Source organism: Ceratotherium simum, chromosome 11 (assembly GCF_057802395.1).
Source record: "Ceratotherium simum simum isolate JZ-2026a chromosome 11, ASM5780239v1, whole genome shotgun sequence".
In the NCBI taxonomy this organism is placed as follows: Eukaryota; Metazoa; Chordata; class Mammalia; order Perissodactyla; family Rhinocerotidae; genus Ceratotherium; species Ceratotherium simum.
The window spans coordinates 60195928-60213739 of record NC_141910.1 but is presented as its reverse complement, the minus strand read 5'-3'; the positions used below and the strand labels follow the sequence as shown (position 1 = coordinate 60213739).

At 40.5% G+C, this 17812-nt stretch overlaps 2 protein-coding genes across 2 annotated transcripts; one reads left to right on the top strand and one right to left on the bottom strand.

The window, feature by feature from the left end:
• The first annotated feature begins 3709 nt into the window (after positions 1-3709).
• Positions 3710-7490, top strand: LOC147916019 (uncharacterized). The gene is made up of 2 exons (XM_087437114.1): positions 3710-4997; positions 6208-7490. The coding sequence occupies exons 1-2, from the start codon at positions 3958-3960 to the stop codon at positions 6257-6259; spliced, it is 1092 nt and encodes a 363-aa protein (XP_087293240.1). The 5' UTR covers positions 3710-3957; the 3' UTR covers positions 6260-7490.
• Positions 7491-15196: 7706 nt separating this feature from the next.
• LOC106800721 (ubiquitin-conjugating enzyme E2 variant 2-like) lies at positions 15197-17393 on the bottom strand. Its single transcript, XM_014781928.2, has 2 exons — positions 17382-17393; positions 15197-15469 (listed from the first exon to the last, which is right to left on the bottom strand). Exons 1-2 carry the CDS (start codon positions 17391-17393, stop codon positions 15197-15199), a joined length of 285 nt encoding a protein of 94 aa, XP_014637414.1.
• Positions 17394-17812: the final 419 nt, after the last annotated feature.

Genomic DNA, 17812 nt, shown 5'->3' with positions numbered 1-17812 from the left:
TGTTTGATAATCACTAATGGATATCAACCCTCTCATTTGAAACTGAGGAAACTGAGATCTAGAAGATGAAATGACTTAACCAAGGTTATATGTGTTCCCATTACAGCTGACATTACTGCCATGCTCTCTGATAGCTTCACTTGGGAATGTTTTTTCTTTTCAAATGAATGTCAGCTACCTTGGTTAAAAGTCATTGCTTAGCTTCTTTTTCTAACTCCTTCAGCACAATGTTAAGAATAAAACAGGTATCCAATAAGTACTTGTTGTCAAATCTTTTAAAAATAGTTTTTACAATGAAAATAGGCTTCCACTTTCAAGTAGTATATAACAGGATGTAGTAGCCCAACATTTTTGCCACAACAATTAGGAAAAAATAGGTAAATTTTTTAAAATAATGTTTTTGAAGACCAGATAACTATAGAGCAAAAAATGGCTAATACACCTAAACTTCCAGAGAAGAAAATGTCCTTTCTTGGGCTAGCTGACAAATGCTGGCTATTTTCTATGCTAGTGGCATTTGCTAATCATGGGTGCTAGGAGAGGTAGAGGTAATTTACTAAAGGAAAGACAAACCTGTAAAGTTTTGATAGTCACACAGACTGTGTTGAAGGATTGAAATCTAGTCAAGCCCCAAATTTACCATCATTTTTCCCAATGGGTCATCTGATGAGGTTTAGGGAAGCATAAAAGGCTCATAAAATAAGTCAAAATGTGGTTGCCTCTGCTGGCAGATATTGAGGGAGGGGATTGGTTGGAAAGGTGCATGCAGGAACTTTCGGTGGTGAAGAATATCTTCTATAACTTGTTTTGAGAGGTGATTACACAGATGTGGCTGTGTAAGTAAAACTTACAGTTTTCTTCCTGTATAGGGAAAAACCCAGTTCTTTCCTCCTCCTTTGAGTGTTTCACCTGTGTGTCTCCTTCACCACTCACACAAAAGACTCTCACACAGAACACTTGTTTTTTGTTTTGTTGTTGTTCGTTGCGGTAACATTGGTTTATAACATTGTATAAATTTCAGGTGTACATCATTATACTTCTATTCCTGCATGGATTACATCATGTTCTCATGTTCACTACCCAAATACTAATTACAATCCATCACCACACACATGTGACTAATTATCCCTTTTGCCCCCCACCATGCCCCCGGTAACCACCAATCCAATCTCTGCCTTTATGTGTCTGCTTGTTGTTGTTATTATCTACCACTTAATAAGTGAGATCATACGGTATTTGACCTTCTCCCTCTGACTTATTTCACTTTGCATAATACCCTCAATGTCCATCCATGTTGTCACAAATGGCTGGATTTCACCATTTCTTATGGCTGAGTAGTATTCCATTGTGTATATATACCACAGCTTCTTTATCCATTCGTCCCTTGATGGGCACTTAGGTTGCTTCCAAGTCTTGGCTATTGTGAGTAATGCTGCAGTGAACACAGGGGTGCATGTATCTTTACACATTGGTGTTTTCATGTTCTTTGGGTAAATACCCAGCAGTGGAATAGCTGGATCTCATGGTAGTTCTATCCTTAATTTTTTGAGGAATCTCCATACTGTTTTCCATAGTGGCTGCACCATTTTGCACTCCCACCAGCAGGGTATGAGAGTTCCCTTCTCTCCACATCCTCTCCAACATTTGTTGTTTCCTGTCTTGTTAATTATAGCCATTCTGACGGGTGTGAGGTGATATCTCATTGTAGTTTTGATTTGCATTTCCCTGATAGTTAATGATGTTGAACATCTTTTCATGTGCCTGTTGGCCATCCGTATATCTTCTTTGGAGAAATGTCTGTTCAGGTCTTTTGCCCAGTTTTTAATTGGGTTGTTAGTTTTTTTGTTGTTGAGATGCATCGGTTCTTTATAAATTTTGGAGATTAACCCCTTATCAGATGTATGGTTTGCAAATATCTTCTCCCAATTGTTAGGTTGTCTTTTAATTTTGTTGAGGGTTTCCTTTGCTGGGCAGAAGCTTTTTAGTTTGATGTAGTCCCATTTGTTTATTTTTTCTATTGTTTCTCTTGCCCAGTCAGACATGGTGCTTGAAAACATGTTGCTATGACCACTGTCGAAGAGCGTACTGCCTATGTTTTCTTCTAGAAGTTTCATAGTTTCACATCTTACATTCAAGTCTTTAATCCATTTTGAGTTAATTTTTGTGTATGGTGTAAGGTAATTGTCTACTTTCATTTTTTTGCATGTGGCTGTCCAGTTTTCCCAACACCATTTGTTGAAGAGACTTTCCTTTCTCCATGGTATGTTCTTGGCTCCTTTGTCGAAGATTAGCTGTCCATAGATGTGTGTGTTTGTTTATTTCTGGGCTTTTGATTCTATTCCATTGATCTGTGTATCTGTTTTTGTGCCAGTATCATGCTGTTTTGCTTACTATAGCTTTGTAGCACATTTTGAAATCAGGGAGTGTGACACCTCCAGCTTTGTTCTTTTTTCTCGGTATTCCTTTAGCTATTCAGGGTCTTTTGTTGTTCCATATAAATTTTAAGATTCTTTGTTCTATTTCTGTGAAAAGTGTTGTTGGAACTTTGATAGGGATTGCATTGAATCTATAGATTGCTTTAGGAAGTATGGACATCTTAACTATGTTAATTCTTCCAATCCAAGATCATGGAATCTCTTTCCATTTCTTTGTGTCCTCTTCAATTTCTTTCAGCAATGTTTTATAGTTTTCAGTGTACTGATCTCTCACTTCTTTGGTTAAGTTTATTCCTAGGCATTTTATTCTTTTTGTTGCAATTGTAAATGGGATTGTATTCTTAATTTCTTTTTCTGCTACTTCATTGTTAGTGGATAGAAATGCAACTGATTTTTGTATGTTGATTTTGTATCCTGCAACTTTACCCTATTCGCTTATTACTCCTAAAAGTTTTTTGGTGGATTCTTTAGGGTTTTCTATATATAAAATCATGTCATCTGCAAATAGTGACAGTTTCACTTCTTCCTTTCCAATTTGGATCCCTTTTATTTCTTTTTCTTGCCTGATTGCTCTGGCTAGGACTTCCAGTACTATGTTAAATAGGAGTGGTGAGAGTGGGCATCCTTGTCTGGTTCCTGTTCTTAAAGGGATAGCTTTCAGTTTTTCACCATTGAGGATGATATTAGCTGTGGGTTTGTGTCTTGACATGAGTACAGCCATGTTTGGCCGCTCCATTGACCTACAGCCACCAGCACAAACAGAAATACCAAGCTGCTTTCTGTGTGGTGGGAACTGGCCCTTCCCCCACAGAGAGAGTTGCAAGTTGTAACATTTCAAGGCTCTTGGAGCGCCGTAGCACGGGATAGACTGGCCATCTGTGCCGGGCTAGGACGATAACCAAAGAGAACAATGCACGTACACAACTACTGGGCTGGGACGTTAGCCAGGGGGCTCAGTGCACATACGCCACTGATAACCATTTTGTGCATGGAAACACTAAATGCTTGCTCTGCAAACTCTGTAATTGCTTACTCTGAAAATCACTGATGGTATAAAAACTGCTGGAAGCTGAGACCTGGTGAGAGTTCCACCTGTGGAAGGGACACCTTGCCCAGGACGTGTGATCCTTGCCCAGCCGCGTCGATTGACAGGGCTCTCCCGGCAGTGGGGCGTGGATGTTGTGAGTAACTGATTTGATGTGAAGTAATTGATTTGATATGAAGTAATTGATTTGATGTGTTCTCTTTTCGGTCAACCTGGTGTTTCTCTTTCCGGTTGATTTGTGTCATTTCTCTTCAGCCGATGTGGGTGTTTTCCCTTTCCAGTCGGGCTGATTTTTTTCCCTCTTAATATTTGACCTATCTAGATCTGTTTGCAGACTATCGCCTTTACTATCCTCTATATAATAAAATATACCTTCAGTCCATTTGTTTGGAGTGGAAAGTGTCTTTTACGTCTCCGATCGAATCCCCGAACCTCTCATAACATAATTGGCGCTGTGAGCAGGATTCGATTAAGGAGATGCCTTTCCTATTCAAACGAAAGGTAACTGAAGCCAAGGTGGAAGAAATTCCAGGATGGGAGGACCCTCCCTTTTGCACTCTGGCTGGGGAGTGGGCTCGTAGGTCAGGGTTATGTGAAGCTTGGGATGCTCGTCTGCAACAATTTGAACCGTTGGATGTGACCAAAGCTTTGCAGACGGTGGAAAGGAAAAAGAAAGATGATGTTTCTTTTTTGGCACGGCGAGGTTGGTGTTTGTTGACTGCTTATCGTCGGGCTATAGAAGATAGGGATAAGATACAGAAAGAGAAGGCACTCTTGGAAAAAGAGAATTCAGATTTGCAGTCTCGCTTGGCTATGATTCAATGTCAATATCATGCACTGGGAGATCAGGCTCGTAACTACCAAGCTATAGCAGAAAAGGCTGCTGTAAGAGTTGCCAAATATAAATATAGAAAGAGGAGAGGAAAGGTAAATGAACGAAAAGTTCATATGGCCATAGCATCGGCCAGTCCTAAGTGGGACCCGGACACATGGGATGGTGATATCTGGGATGATGATTCTGAAACTGATTATGAGGAAGAGGAAAAACCGCCCAAACGCACAGAGGCACGTCCTCTTCGCCGTCGGCGGATGGAAATGGATGGTAATCATTCTGTAAGGAAAGATGTGATTGAGGATTTTAACCAACAAGAAATTTCTGATATTTTAGCCCGGGCTACACAAAAGCCTGGAGAAGCCATTATAACCTGGCTTGTTCGCCTATATGATATGGGCGCTACAGGAATTAATCTGGATGCAAGAGATGCTTTTAAATTTGTAATTTTGTCCAATGATCCAGTAATATGGGGAAATAAATTATGGGAAGACATATGGTTATGGTGTCAAAACACGATTGTTACTGTATTTCATGTTGATGCTCACAGTTCTTTAATTTCTGCAGAACGAAAGCATAATTCTCATGCTAATCAGCTGGTGCAGATTCGTGCAACGCACAACCCAGGCTTAGCACAATGGGTCCACGAAAAGAGTGGACACTTGGGAGAACAAGCTTCATACAGGTGGGCACAACAAAGGGGAATCCTTGTCACCCATGATGATATTGCCACTGCAGTACAACAATGTCAGTTATGCCAACAGTTAAATAAACGGGGAGTTCCACACCCCTACCAAGGTCATATCCAAAAGGGATTATTTCCCGCCCATACCTGGCAAATAGATTTTATTGGACCATTGCCAAATTCTTGTGGATATACCTATGCCTGCACTGCTGTTGATACATATTCTGGTTATTTATTGGCTATACCAGCTAAAGTGGCCACCCAACAGAGTGCCATAAAATTATTAGATACAATTAAGTTATATTATGGGACACCAAGGCAAATTCAGGGTGACAATGGTTCCCACTTTACAGGTAAGTTGATTCAAACTTATACCAAGGAAAATTATATAGAATGGATTTATCATATACCTTATTACCCCCAAGCTGCAGGCCTCATAGAACGAATGAATGGATTGCTTAAACAACAATTAAGGAAACTTAGTCATGGCTCACTAAAGGGGTGGCACAACCATCTAAGTACTGCTCTAAATGTGTTAAATAACAGGCCACTAGGCCCTAATGAGACTGCTCTGTCAAGGTTGTTACCAGCAAAGATTACAGAAGTGGCAGCCGCCACCCATGAGCTTATGACCTTAACCTATTGGCCCCTGACTCAGTCTGCTAAACCGCCTTTTCGTGCCACGGCCGAAGCGGCTGGATTAGATTTATCTACTGTTCATTCTATTCAATTGCCTCCTAAGAAGCAGTCTATAGTCCCTACTGGGATAGGGGTACAGTTTCCCAAAAATACCTTTGGTTTGTTAAAAGGACGCTCTGGACTGGCAGCAAAAGGTATTAATGTACTGGGAGGAGTCATTGATCCAGATTACCAAGGAGAAATAAAATTTATATTATATAATGGTAGTGACACAGTACTAACGGTAGAGTCTGGGGAACGAGTGGGACAATTATTGGTGCTTCCCCTCCTGACTCCAAATGTGTCACAAAGACAACCTCCAAGTGAATTAACTAAAAGAGGAATGCAAGGATTTGGGTCTACAGATGGATGGAAACCTGGAGCAAAGGTGTGAGTGACACATCCACCCAATGCGGCTCCCCGTGCCGCAGAAGTAGTGGCCCAAGGGCCCACTGCAACACTCATAGTTATGTATCCAGGAAATGAACAGTTATATCATGTTCCTAAAAATTCTGTTTCTTTGCGTGAATAGATACTCCTGCTGTGTTCGCTATGCTGTGCTACAACTCCATGTCTGCTGCTGACCTACAGACCAACTAATGCCTCTGTAGGACAACCTTTGACCCTCTATTGTTAGACCAACTGCTCTACACCAGTGGGACCTATGACCTGGACTATGAATGGCCGAGAAATTTGGTCTCAGAAACATCAAGCAATCTCTCAGTATATCTGACCAGTCACGGAGAACTGGTTATAATTTCTCTATTACCCTGCCTTCTGCTACCCTCTGTGATGGGGGCTGGTCTGGACTTCTGCAAGCTAATTTGTTAGGCCTAAGTGTTATCTTATCTAATGTTATCTTTGATGCTGTACATGATTTGCAAGATCAAGTTAATAACATTTCATATTCTAAGGGGTTGTTTGATTGGTTACCTTGGGGTTTGGGTCCTTTATTGCGAGATAGTTTTATAATTATTGTAGTCATTGGATTTTGGATTCTTGGATGTGCCTTATGTACTTGTGTACGAAGTTCATTGTCTGTGCGTATGGTGTCTTATGGTTAATGGAGACGGCCACGGCCGAATATGTCTTGACATGAGTACAGCCATGTTTGGCCGCTCCATTGACCTACAGCCACCAGCACAAACAGAAATACCAAGCTGCTTTCTGTGTGGTGGGAACTGGCCCTTCCCCCACAGAGAGAGTTGCAAGTTGTAACATTTCAAGGCTCTTGGAGCGCCGTAGCACGGGATAGACTGGCCATCTGTGCCGGGCTAGGACGATAACCAAAGAGAACAATGCACGTACACAACTACTGGGCTGGGACGTTAGCCAGGGGGCTCAGTGCACATACGCCACTGATAACCATTTTGTGCATGGAAACACTAAATGCTTGCTCTGCAAACTCTGTAATTGCTTACTCTGAAAATCACTGATGGTATAAAAACTGCTGGAAGCTGAGACCTGGTGAGAGTTCCACCTGTGGAAGGGACACCTTGCCCAGGACGTGTGATCCTTGCCCAGCCGCGTCGATTGACAGGGCTCTCCCGGCAGTGGGGCGTGGATGTTGTGAGTAACTGATTTGATGTGAAGTAATTGATTTGATATGAAGTAATTGATTTGATGTGTTCTCTTTTCGGTCAACCTGGTGTTTCTCTTTCCGGTTGATTTGTGTCATTTCTCTTCAGCCGATGTGGGTGTTTTCCCTTTCCAGTCGGGCTGATTTTTTTCCCTCTTAATATTTGACCTATCTAGATCTGTTTGCAGACTATCGCCTTTACTATCCTCTATATAATAAAATATACCTTCAGTCCATTTGTTTGGAGTGGAAAGTGTCTTTTACGTCTCCGATCGAATCCCCGAACCTCTCATAACAGTTTGTCATATATGGCCTTTATTATGTTGAGGTACTTTCCTTCTATACCCATTTTATTGAGAGTTTTTATCATAAATGGGTGCTTTATCTTGTCAAATGCTTTCTCCACATCTATTGAGATGATCATGTGATTTTTATTCTTCATTTTATTAATGTGGTGTATCGCGTTGATTGATTTGCGAATGTTGAACCATCTCTGCATCCCTGGAATAAATTCCACTTGATCATGGCGTATAATCTTTTTAATGTGTTGTTTTATGCAATTTGCTAGTATTTTGTTGAGGATTTTTGCATCGATGTTCATCAGTGATATTGGCCTGTAATTTTCTTTTTTTGTGTTGTCCTTGTCTGCTTTTGGTATCAGGGTAATGTGGGCTTCACAGAATGAGTTAGGGAGCTTCACCCCCTCCTCAACTTTTTGGAAGAGTTTGAGAAGGATAGGTACTAAGTCTTTGAATGTTTGGTAGAATTCACCAGGGAAACCGTCTGGTCCTGGACTTTCATTTTTGGGGAGGTTTTTGATTACTGTTTCGATCTCCCTACTGGTGATTGGTCTATTCAAATTCTCTATTTCCTCTTGATCCAGTTTTGGAAGGCTGTATGATTCTAAGAATTTATACATTTCTTCCAGATTCTCCAATTTGTTGGCATATAGCTTTTCATAGTATTCTCTTATAATCTTTTGTATTTCTGAGGTGTCTGTTGTAATTTCTCCTCTTTCATTTCTGATTTTACTTCCTTGAGCCTTCTCTCTTTGTTTCTTGGTGAGTCTAGCTAAAGGTTTATCAATTTTGTTTATCTTTTCAAAGAACCAGCTGTTGGTTTTATTAATTTTTTCTATTTTTTTTTTTAGTCTCTATTTCATTTATTTCTGCTCTGATTTTTATTATTTCCCTTCTTCTACTGATTTTGGGCTTTGTTCTTCTTTTTCGAGTTCCTTTAGGTGCATTGTTAAATTGTTTATTTGAGCTTTTTCTTATTTGTTGAGATAGGCCTGTATTGCTATCAACTTCCCTCTTAGAACCGCTTTTGCTGTATCCCATAAATTCTGGCATGTCGTATTTTCATTTTCATTTGTCTCCAGGTATTTTTTGATTTCTCCTTTGATTTCTTCATTGACCCAATCGTTGTTCAGTAGCATTTTGTTTAATCTCCATGTATTTGTAGCTTTTCTGATTTTCTTCCTATAGTTGATTTCTAGTTTCATACCCGGTGTGGTCAGAAAAGATGCTTGGTATTATTTCAATCTTCTTAAATTTATGGAGACTTGTTTTGTGGCCTAATATATGATCAATCCTGGAGAATGTTCCACGTGTATTTGAAAAGAATGTGTATTCTTCAGTTTTTGGATGGAATGTTCTGTATATATCTACTAGGTCCATCTGTTCTAGTGTGTCATTTAAGGCCAATGTTTCCTTATTGATCTTCTGTTTGGATGATCTATCTATTGGTGTAAGTGGAGTGTTAAAGTCCCCTACTATTATTGTGTTACTGTCTATTTCTCTTTTTATGTCTGTTAATAATTGCTTTATATACTTAGATGCTTCTACATTGGGTGCATAGATATTTACAAGTGTTATATCCTCTTCTTGGATTGTTCCCTTGATCATTATGTAGTGCCCTTCTTTGTCTCTTGTTACTGTTTTTGTTTTATAGTCTATTTTGTCTGATAAGAGTATTGCTACCCCAGCTTTCTTTTCACTGCCATTTGCATGGAGTATCTTTTTCCATCCTTTCACTTTCAGTTTCTGAATGTCTTTAGGTCTGAAGTGTGTCTCTTGTATGCAGCATATATATGGGTCCTGTTTTTTTATCCAATCAGCCACCCTATACCTTTTAACTGGAGCATTTATTCCATTGACGTTTAAAGTAGCTATTGATAAGTATGTACTTATTGCCATTTTTTTACTTTTTTTTCTCGATGTTTTAGTAGTTCTTCTCTGTTCCTTTCCTCTCTTATTCTCTTCCCTTGTGGTTTGTTGGTTTTCTTTAGTATGATGTTTGGGTTCTTTTCTCTTAGTTTTTTTGTGTATTTATTATAGTTTTCTGGCTTGTGATTACCATGGGGTTCATATACAGTAATCTATGTATATAGCAATCTATACTAAGTTGATGGTCTCTTTAGTTTGACCTCTGTGTGAAAGCTCTACTCTTTAACTCCCCTCCTCCCACATTTTATGTTTTTGATATCATATATAACCTGTTTTTTTTTTTGCATTTGTATCCATTACTGTCTTATCATGGAAATAGATAATTTGTCCTATTTGTGGTCTTCTCTTTTCCCGTTAAATAAGTCCCCTTAGCATTTCTTGTAGTACTGCTTTCTTGGTGACAAACTCCTTTAATTTTAATAATGTCTGGGAAACTTTTTATCTCTCCTTCCATTTTGAATGATAACCTTGCTGGGTAGAGTATTCTTGGCTGTAGGTTTTTTTCTTTTAGCTCTTTTTATATATTGTGCCACTCTCTTCTAGCCTGTAAGGTTTCTGCTGAGAAGTGAGCTGATACCCTTAGGGGGTTTCCTTTGTATGTAACTTGTCTTTCTCTTGCAGCTTTTAGGATTCCCTCTTTATCTTTAATTCTGGACATTTTAATTATGATGTGTCTTGGTGTGGCCCTCTTTGGGTTTATCTTGTTTGGTGCTCTCTGTGCTTCCTGTACCTGGATCTCTGTTTCCTTCCTTAGGTTAGGGAAGTTTTCAGCTATTATTTCTTCACATAGATTCTCTGCCCTTTTGTCTCGCTCTTCTCCTTCCGGGACACCTATAACATGGATGTTAGTGTGCTTGATGTTGTCCCAAAGGTTCTTTACACTGTCCTCGCTCTTTTTAATTCTTTTTTCTTTTATCTCTTCAGCTTGGGTGATTTCTTCTAGTCTTTCTTCCAGCTTGCACATCCATTCTTCTGTATCTTCTACCCTGCTTTTGAGTCCCTCTAGTGAATTTTTCATTTCCAGCATTGTATTCTTCATTTCTGATTTGTTATTTTTTATATATTCCATTTCTTTGTTGACATTCTCACTGAGTTCATCCATTCTTCTCCCCAGATCAGTCAGCATCCTTAATATTGTTTGTTTGAACTCTCTGTCAAGTAGGTTGCTCATTTCTGTTTCACTTAGTTCCTTTTCTGGGGTTTTGTCCTGTTCCCTTACTTGGAACATATTCCTTTGCCTCCTCATTTTGTCTCTTTCTGTGTGCTTGTGTCTATGTACTAGGTAGGTCAGGTATGTCTCCTGCTCTTGGAGAGCTGACCTTATATAAGTGATGCCTTATCAGGCCTCTCAGTGTGCTTCCCTCAGTTCCGAATGTTCCAGGAGTGACCTCTATGTGGGTTATGTGCGTCCTTCTGTTGTGGTGTGGTTGCTCTTCCCGTAGGTGCCCAGGGAGGCTGAGCTATGCCCCTGGCCAGCTGTTGTAATGCTCAGCTGCTTGTAGTTGTTGTGGGCCCTTCAGTCTCTTTATCAGGTTTGGGGAGCCCCACACAGTTGGCTACAAGTTCTAATAGCACATTCCTATTGCAGTATTTCTGTTAAGTGAGTAGGCCCCCAGTGTGGCAGGTTGTTAGGCTCAGGGACTCACAATTGCTATAAGCCTCCAGCCTTTAGGTCTCTTGTCAGCTTTCTGAGGATAACAGCTGGGGGGACCTGGCCTCAGGCATGGGAGCACCCAATTGTTTCAGGCTTTGGAAGGTAGGGCTGATCCCCTATGTGGCTGTTTGAGAAGCACAAGTCTTCTGCAGCTGGCAAGCCCCACCTCCCACAGGTCCACATACACAGTCAACACAGTCCTGCCCTGTGTGCATGTCCCGACCTCCTGAAGTAGACCCAGTCTCTCCAAGGCGGGAGCCCCACACACTCCATCACCACCCCATACTCTCCACCCACTCCTTGCACATGCCCTGCCCCACAGAGAAGTGGACCCAGAAAGCAGGCTGCAGAGAATCCGGTCACCAATCTATGCAGGGCCACAAGTTGCCTGTGGGCTTGTTGTTGGGTGGGGCCAGTCCCTAGGGTGGGCTGAGCTGGATTAAATCGGTGCTCTAGTGAGTGAGGCAGACCTTGGGCTAGCAGGCCCCAGGGAGAACTCCAATGGCATCTGCTAATGTCTGTGTCAGCACTCCCACACCAAGCCACAACAATGGCAGCCACCAATGTCCCAGTCCCTGGAGAGGTCTCATCTCTCACGGAGATGCATTCAGAGCCTATCAAGTGAGTCTCTTTTCACCAAAGGACTGTGTACCTTTCTTTCTGGTGATTTTAGGTTGCTTTCTGAAATGGGTGAGTTTCTGTGTGGGCCCTTTAAGAGCTGGTTTTAGTTTCTTTGTGAATCAGCTTTTCTGGGGGTACTCCCCAATGTTTTAGTAGCAAGCAAAGTCAGATATTATGCCACTCATCTCGATTGTGCTGGGTCCAAAAAATGTCTACAGCGGGGGAGCTCCACGGCTCAGGGCCCCACTTCTCCATGGAGGGCCGCGTATCTGTGGGCTGTTCCCAGGTGGCCATGAAGCTGGAGGCTTGTGAAGGTGGCATTTTTCCTCTCCAGAAGGGAATTTCTGCCTCTTCCACCTCAATTAGGATTATTGTTTGTTGCAGGAGTTCCTCTCATCCAGTTTTCAGTTCTGTCTCAGGGGTAATTTTTCCAAGAGTAGTTGTAAATTGGCTGTGTCCATGGGAGGAGGTGAGTTCAGAGTCCACCTATGCCGCCATCTTGACTTGTCTCCGAATACTTCACTTCTGACCCTTTAGACAGAGTAACGAGGGATAGAGTGGTCAGGGAAGATTGCTCTGGACACGTGGTATTTGAGTTCAGCATGAAAGATAAGAAAGGACAAGTCACACTAACATTTGTGGAAAGAAAAGAGTGGTAAAGGAATTTGTTGCCTCTTGGGAACAGAATGGAGGAGGCCAAGGGAGGAAGTGGCATGAGATGAGTTGGAGAGACCACTAGGGTGCAGATTTTGCAGGCTCTTGTAGGCCATGATAAACTATGGATTTTTTTTCTATTTATAAGGGGAAGTGGTTGAAAGTTTACAAGCAGAGAAGTGACATGATATAATTTACGTTGTAAATAAAGTACTCTGGCTAAAATTTCATATTAGTGTGGTGGCAAGAGCACCATTAAGAGGCTATCACAGCAAAGAGTTGATGGTGGTGTGGGCTTGGGTGATAGTGATGGCAGTGGAGAAGAGTGGAGAGTTGAACAAACCAATGGTTTGATTGTGGTCTTTATTCCCTTTTACTCCATCCTCAGCTCCTGTTTTTCCTGTATTCCCCCCATAGACAACCATGTGTTTGTATGTGCTCTGACAAAATATAGGTCTTATTGTTTTGTATTGATGTATTTTTAATTTAGGTAAATGGTTTTGTGTTATAGATCTCATTTTCCCTTCTTAAAATTAACCCTATATCTTTACAACGCATCCACGTTGCAGCTGATATCTGTTTCTAACAGATTACTCATAATACTCCAAGGTGAACACGTTTACCACATTTTATCCATATCTTCTCCAAGTGACGCACAACCAGAATGCCTTCAGCTCTTCGCTACCATAACTAAAGCAGCAATGAACATACTCGTGGATGTCTCGCTCTTCTGTAAATTGACCATAATTTGGACTGCTAAGGTTACATATACACTAGAGAGACTGATCAAAAAATAAGTCTCACTTTTCAAATCAGACCTGCCATCTTTTTCCTCATGTTGATTAATAAATCATTATCTGCTTCATGCGTCCATCTTTTTTAGGTTAGTTAGCATGTTGAGTCTCCCAAGCTGATTAACTGGTTAACTCAAGTTTTTGCACCTGCACAGCAGTGACTCCTGCAAGACATCTGTTCTCTGTTTGACATCGCTTTAATTTTATTAGTGGCTTATGGACAAAATCACTTGACTGAAACTTTTTCAAGTTTAAGTTATTTGGATTCACAAGAGCATTTTTCTCCGTTATAAATCAATGAACCTAGTCAAGATTAACTGCCTACACGTGAGTTTCAAAAGATCCTCTATGGCCAGAGTTGAAAGAAACACATAATTCCACAACACACTAAATACAAGCTGATCAAAGTTATTGGAGCCTGTTACTGAATGCTGTACATCCGCATTGTCATACAATCTGATTTCAAGTAGTTTGAATCTAAAACATATATCACTAGATCTCAAAAAGTCTTCCTTTGGAAAAAAATTCATCACTTCTGTATCTTGACTTGTCAAAACGTGTGTTTAGATGTGTCTAAACTAAACTCTGGGCTAAAAATTTCTGAACGTAATTTGTGAAATTCCTTATGTTTTAGGAATTAGAGCAAAAAGAAAAGAAACATAGCTAATGAACCATTCAAACAAGGACAATTCCTATGGAAAATAATCATGGAATCCTAGAAGCAAAAGGAATCATAAATCCTTAGATATTACATAGTGAAGAGGGGGGTTGTTCAAGCCCTTGGAATTCTAAAGAAGTGCCAAGGGGCAGTCATGTGAGAGTTGAAGAGATCGACAGGGTGGGGCTCACTAAAGCAGCTTTCCTTTTATCTGTTATATATATATTTTTTCTTTAATTTTGTGCTTTTAGGTAACAGATGATTTGGAAAAAAAAAAAGTACACTCCTTAAAAATAAATTGAAAGTCACTGATCTAGCCCAGTCTTTCATACAAATCAGTTCCTTCTATGACATCCTTGACAGGCAGTAATCCAATATCTGCTTGAACACTGCTGTCATTGAGTTCACTATCCCAAAGCAGCTCATTTCCATATTGGATATCTCAAGTTCTTGGGAAGTTCCTCCCTTCTAGAGTGCCAAGTTTTACCTCCCTATAAATTCTAAGCCCTAGTTATGTCCTCTGGGATAATACAGAATTCCTATTTGTTACCTCCCTCCTCCATGTCCCTTCAGAACTTGAAGTACACTATTTTTTTTCATGTTCCATACTTTATGTTTTTAGACTAATTTTAATCTCAGAATTACATATCCATACATCTATTTCATTTTTTTGTTGATTTCACTTAAACTTAAATGCATGGTGTGTTACAAACTGCAACCAAATATTTACCATGTCTGTTACATGTAACCCATAGGAATAGCTTTTTAATAGAAATTCATTGACCCCCCCGAGACATTTTTTTATTATAAAGATAGGTATCAAAACAATCCTGTATATATTTTTGCTACTACTAGTAGTCAGCACCCACACGGCTTCAAAAATTACCACAATTTGTGACAATATTCATTGTACCTGCTACTTTAGACAATTTAATTTGAGCTCTTTCGCTAAGCAAGATGGATAGAGCATGGCATTTCTGTTTTTCCTTCTTGAGATTTTTACTTTTCAGAAACACATGCTTCCACAGCCATCTGACACTTCTTGCCATGCTTTCATCTTGTAAATCTGAATTCTATTTCAGGTACTCCAGGTTTATGCTACAATGACCGTGCCTTAGCAAGAGGGAAAAAAATTGTACTGTATTTTTCCACTGTTATCTGAAAACATAATTAGTATACATATATTAAATATATTCTTACAAATGCCTGGGTCATGTTTACCAGCCAGAATTCTTCTACTTAATGCATGGGTATGTTTCATTGTGATATTTAATCAAGACATTAATATGAATAGAAGTTTGTAGATTTAAGACAAGTTTGAGATCCACTAATATTAATTGTTGTATGTTTGTGCTTTGGGTGGCTGTGGAAGCCTCATATTTTCTTTGGACGTCATTAGACATCTAAGCTCTTGAAGTCCAACTTTAATGCTATGCAAATTTTGCCATTTTGTTAACACTGATATGTTCTGAGCATCCACCATTCCATTGGAATTATTTATTCCGTTAATATTAATTTTTGTTACAAATCTAACTGGCAGAGGAGCTTCTGAGTATTTAGGTCCACATTCTACTTTCTGGCTATGTATTCGGTTTTCATAATTTGTCTGTGGACACCACCATCTTTTCCTGTGAAGTAAACTATTAACATGTCAGGTTTTTTTTGTTTTTGTTTTTGTTTTTGTGAGGAAGATCAGCCCTGAGCTAACATCCATGCTAATCCTCCTCTATTTGCTGAGGAAGACCGGCTCTGAGCTAACATCTATTGCCAATCCTTCTTCTTTTTTTTTTTTCCCTAAAGCCCCCGTAGATAGTTGTATGTCATAGTTGCACATCCTTCTAGTTGCTGTATGTGGGACGTGGCCTCAGCATGGCCGGAGAAGTGGTGCATCAGGGCGCGCCTGGGATCCGAACCCGGGCCACCAGTAGCAGAGCGCGGGCATTTAACCGCTAAGCCACGGGGCCGGCCCGACATGTCAGTTTTGTCCAGGCTAAGCAGGCTCAGTTCCCTAAACACATAGCTCTTAAAATCACCAGTGGAATATTTTCTTTTATTCACATTAGTTGCTCCTTATCTTTGTCCTCACATCACCTTAGAGTTGGACATTTACTTTCTGTCTTCCCTACTATACAAATATGCATCTTGAAGGCATGGATTATGACTTTCTTTATTTTGGTATCCCCAGGGCATGAGCCCAGCAGGTTACAGTAGACACTCACTCTATATTGGTTGGCAATTAAATTCAAAGCACAATATATCTTTTTACGAACTACAACTAAAAGATGATAGGTAATGAAAACAGACCCTAAAATCTTAGGCTTGCGTAAACCTAACTATCAGCCATGAGCAGAAACCTTCACCTTTCCAAAATCCACATTTTGGCCCCTTCAAAACTCTACCTTTTCCTCAAGACATGTAGAATAGTCAGGAAGACCACCTGAGGAATGATGAGGAAAGTGTTTTTAAAGTGTGGTCTCCATCAATACAAAGCAAAGCAAAGAAGTAAAAGTGCACAAAAGTCCAGCCATACAGTTCCATTGGAAAGACTGAGACCTCTGATAGTGCCCTCTCAAAGGAACAGAATGTTTGGGCACCTGTGGGGATGGAGTGCCAGCACCACATAGTGCTGTAAGCAGTAGACTTATTTTAGGAATCAGAATCATATGCCAAGGCAGGTGGGAAAATAAAGAGTAGGTGTTCGACTCCTAGTAAACCTTGCTGGAAGAAGAAAAAGTGTAGCTATCCAGTTGATTGTGGGTGGTGAAATTATGAGAAAATTAGAAACAAAATCAAAAGTCTCAAGCAGTAGGGAACTTGGGAGAAAAAGGCGTGAGCTTTGTAAAAAGCCAAGAGTAAAGGAAACAAGTTACGCTCCAGGAAAAGCCACTGTACTCCCTCCATTTTGAAAACTTTGGCAGACTAGAGCACTAGAAAATGAAATCCAAACTCAGCCCATGGTAACTTTCCAACCTTGGATCCACAGAATAAACCTTTACCTATATACACACACACAAACATTCTTGTTTAATTTGAAAAGAAGCCTGCCAAGACTGAATGAAAAACATTCTCAACGGCCTGAGAGGAGGTAGCTCTCAGTGTGTGACTGAAAACCAAGACCTTGATGGTACAGGGGGAGCAAGACTATCAGCAGGAATATCCCCTTCACTTCCCTGACTTTCATTCACATCCGTGGCTTCATGAATGTGCATGCTGCCTGTGCAGCAATGACTCAAGTTTACGTGGTCAGCTATGACCTCTCCTCTGAGCTTTAGTCTCATGCATCCCAATGCCTACTCTATGTCTACACAGAGATGGTACAAGGGCAGCTCAATATTAACACGTGCAAAGAAGAACCTGTCATCTTTTCTCACATCCAGTGCTCTTCCAAGGGTTCTTTAGCTCAGGAAATGGCACCCTCGCCTATCCCATTGTACAAGCCAAAAACCCAGAAGTCAATGTTGATGCATCCCACCATCACATAAATATCTAACCTAGCGCCAAGTTTTGTCAGTTCTTACCAAGGTCTCCATTCTGTCCACTTATCTTCATTTTTTTCTGCCACCGCCTTAGTCTTTCTTAGCTACCATCTTGTTTCATCTTGACTACTGTCAAGGCCTCCTAACAGGTATTGCACATTCGCTCTTACCACTCCAAGCTATCCCTCATATCAAGCTTTTCATGTTTTCTCATTGTTCTTAGACTAAGAATCAGAATTCTTATCTGGGCCACAGAGATTTTAGTGGTCTGGTGCCTGCCTACCATCCCGACCTCAGCAGGTATCACTCCACTTCTTGTTCAAACTTCACACCGCACAATTTCTTTCAACGCTTCAGAACACCTACTTCCTCCCATAACAGAGTCTTTGCTGGAAGAACTGCTTCTCTTGAAATTCTCTTCTGAGCTGAACCATCCTCACTCTTCAAATCTCACCTCAAATGTCACTTCCTTA

Bases quoted from the DNA above. Each gene is read 5' to 3' on its own strand.
- LOC147916019 (XM_087437114.1), top strand. From the start codon at position 3,958: ATGCCTTTCCTATTCAAACGAAAGGTAACTGAAGCCAAGGTGGAAGAA. The intron at 4,998-6,207 runs GTGGGCACAACA...TTGCGTGAATAG, and splicing joins GGAGAACAAGCTTCATACAG to ATACTCCTGCTGTGTTCGCT.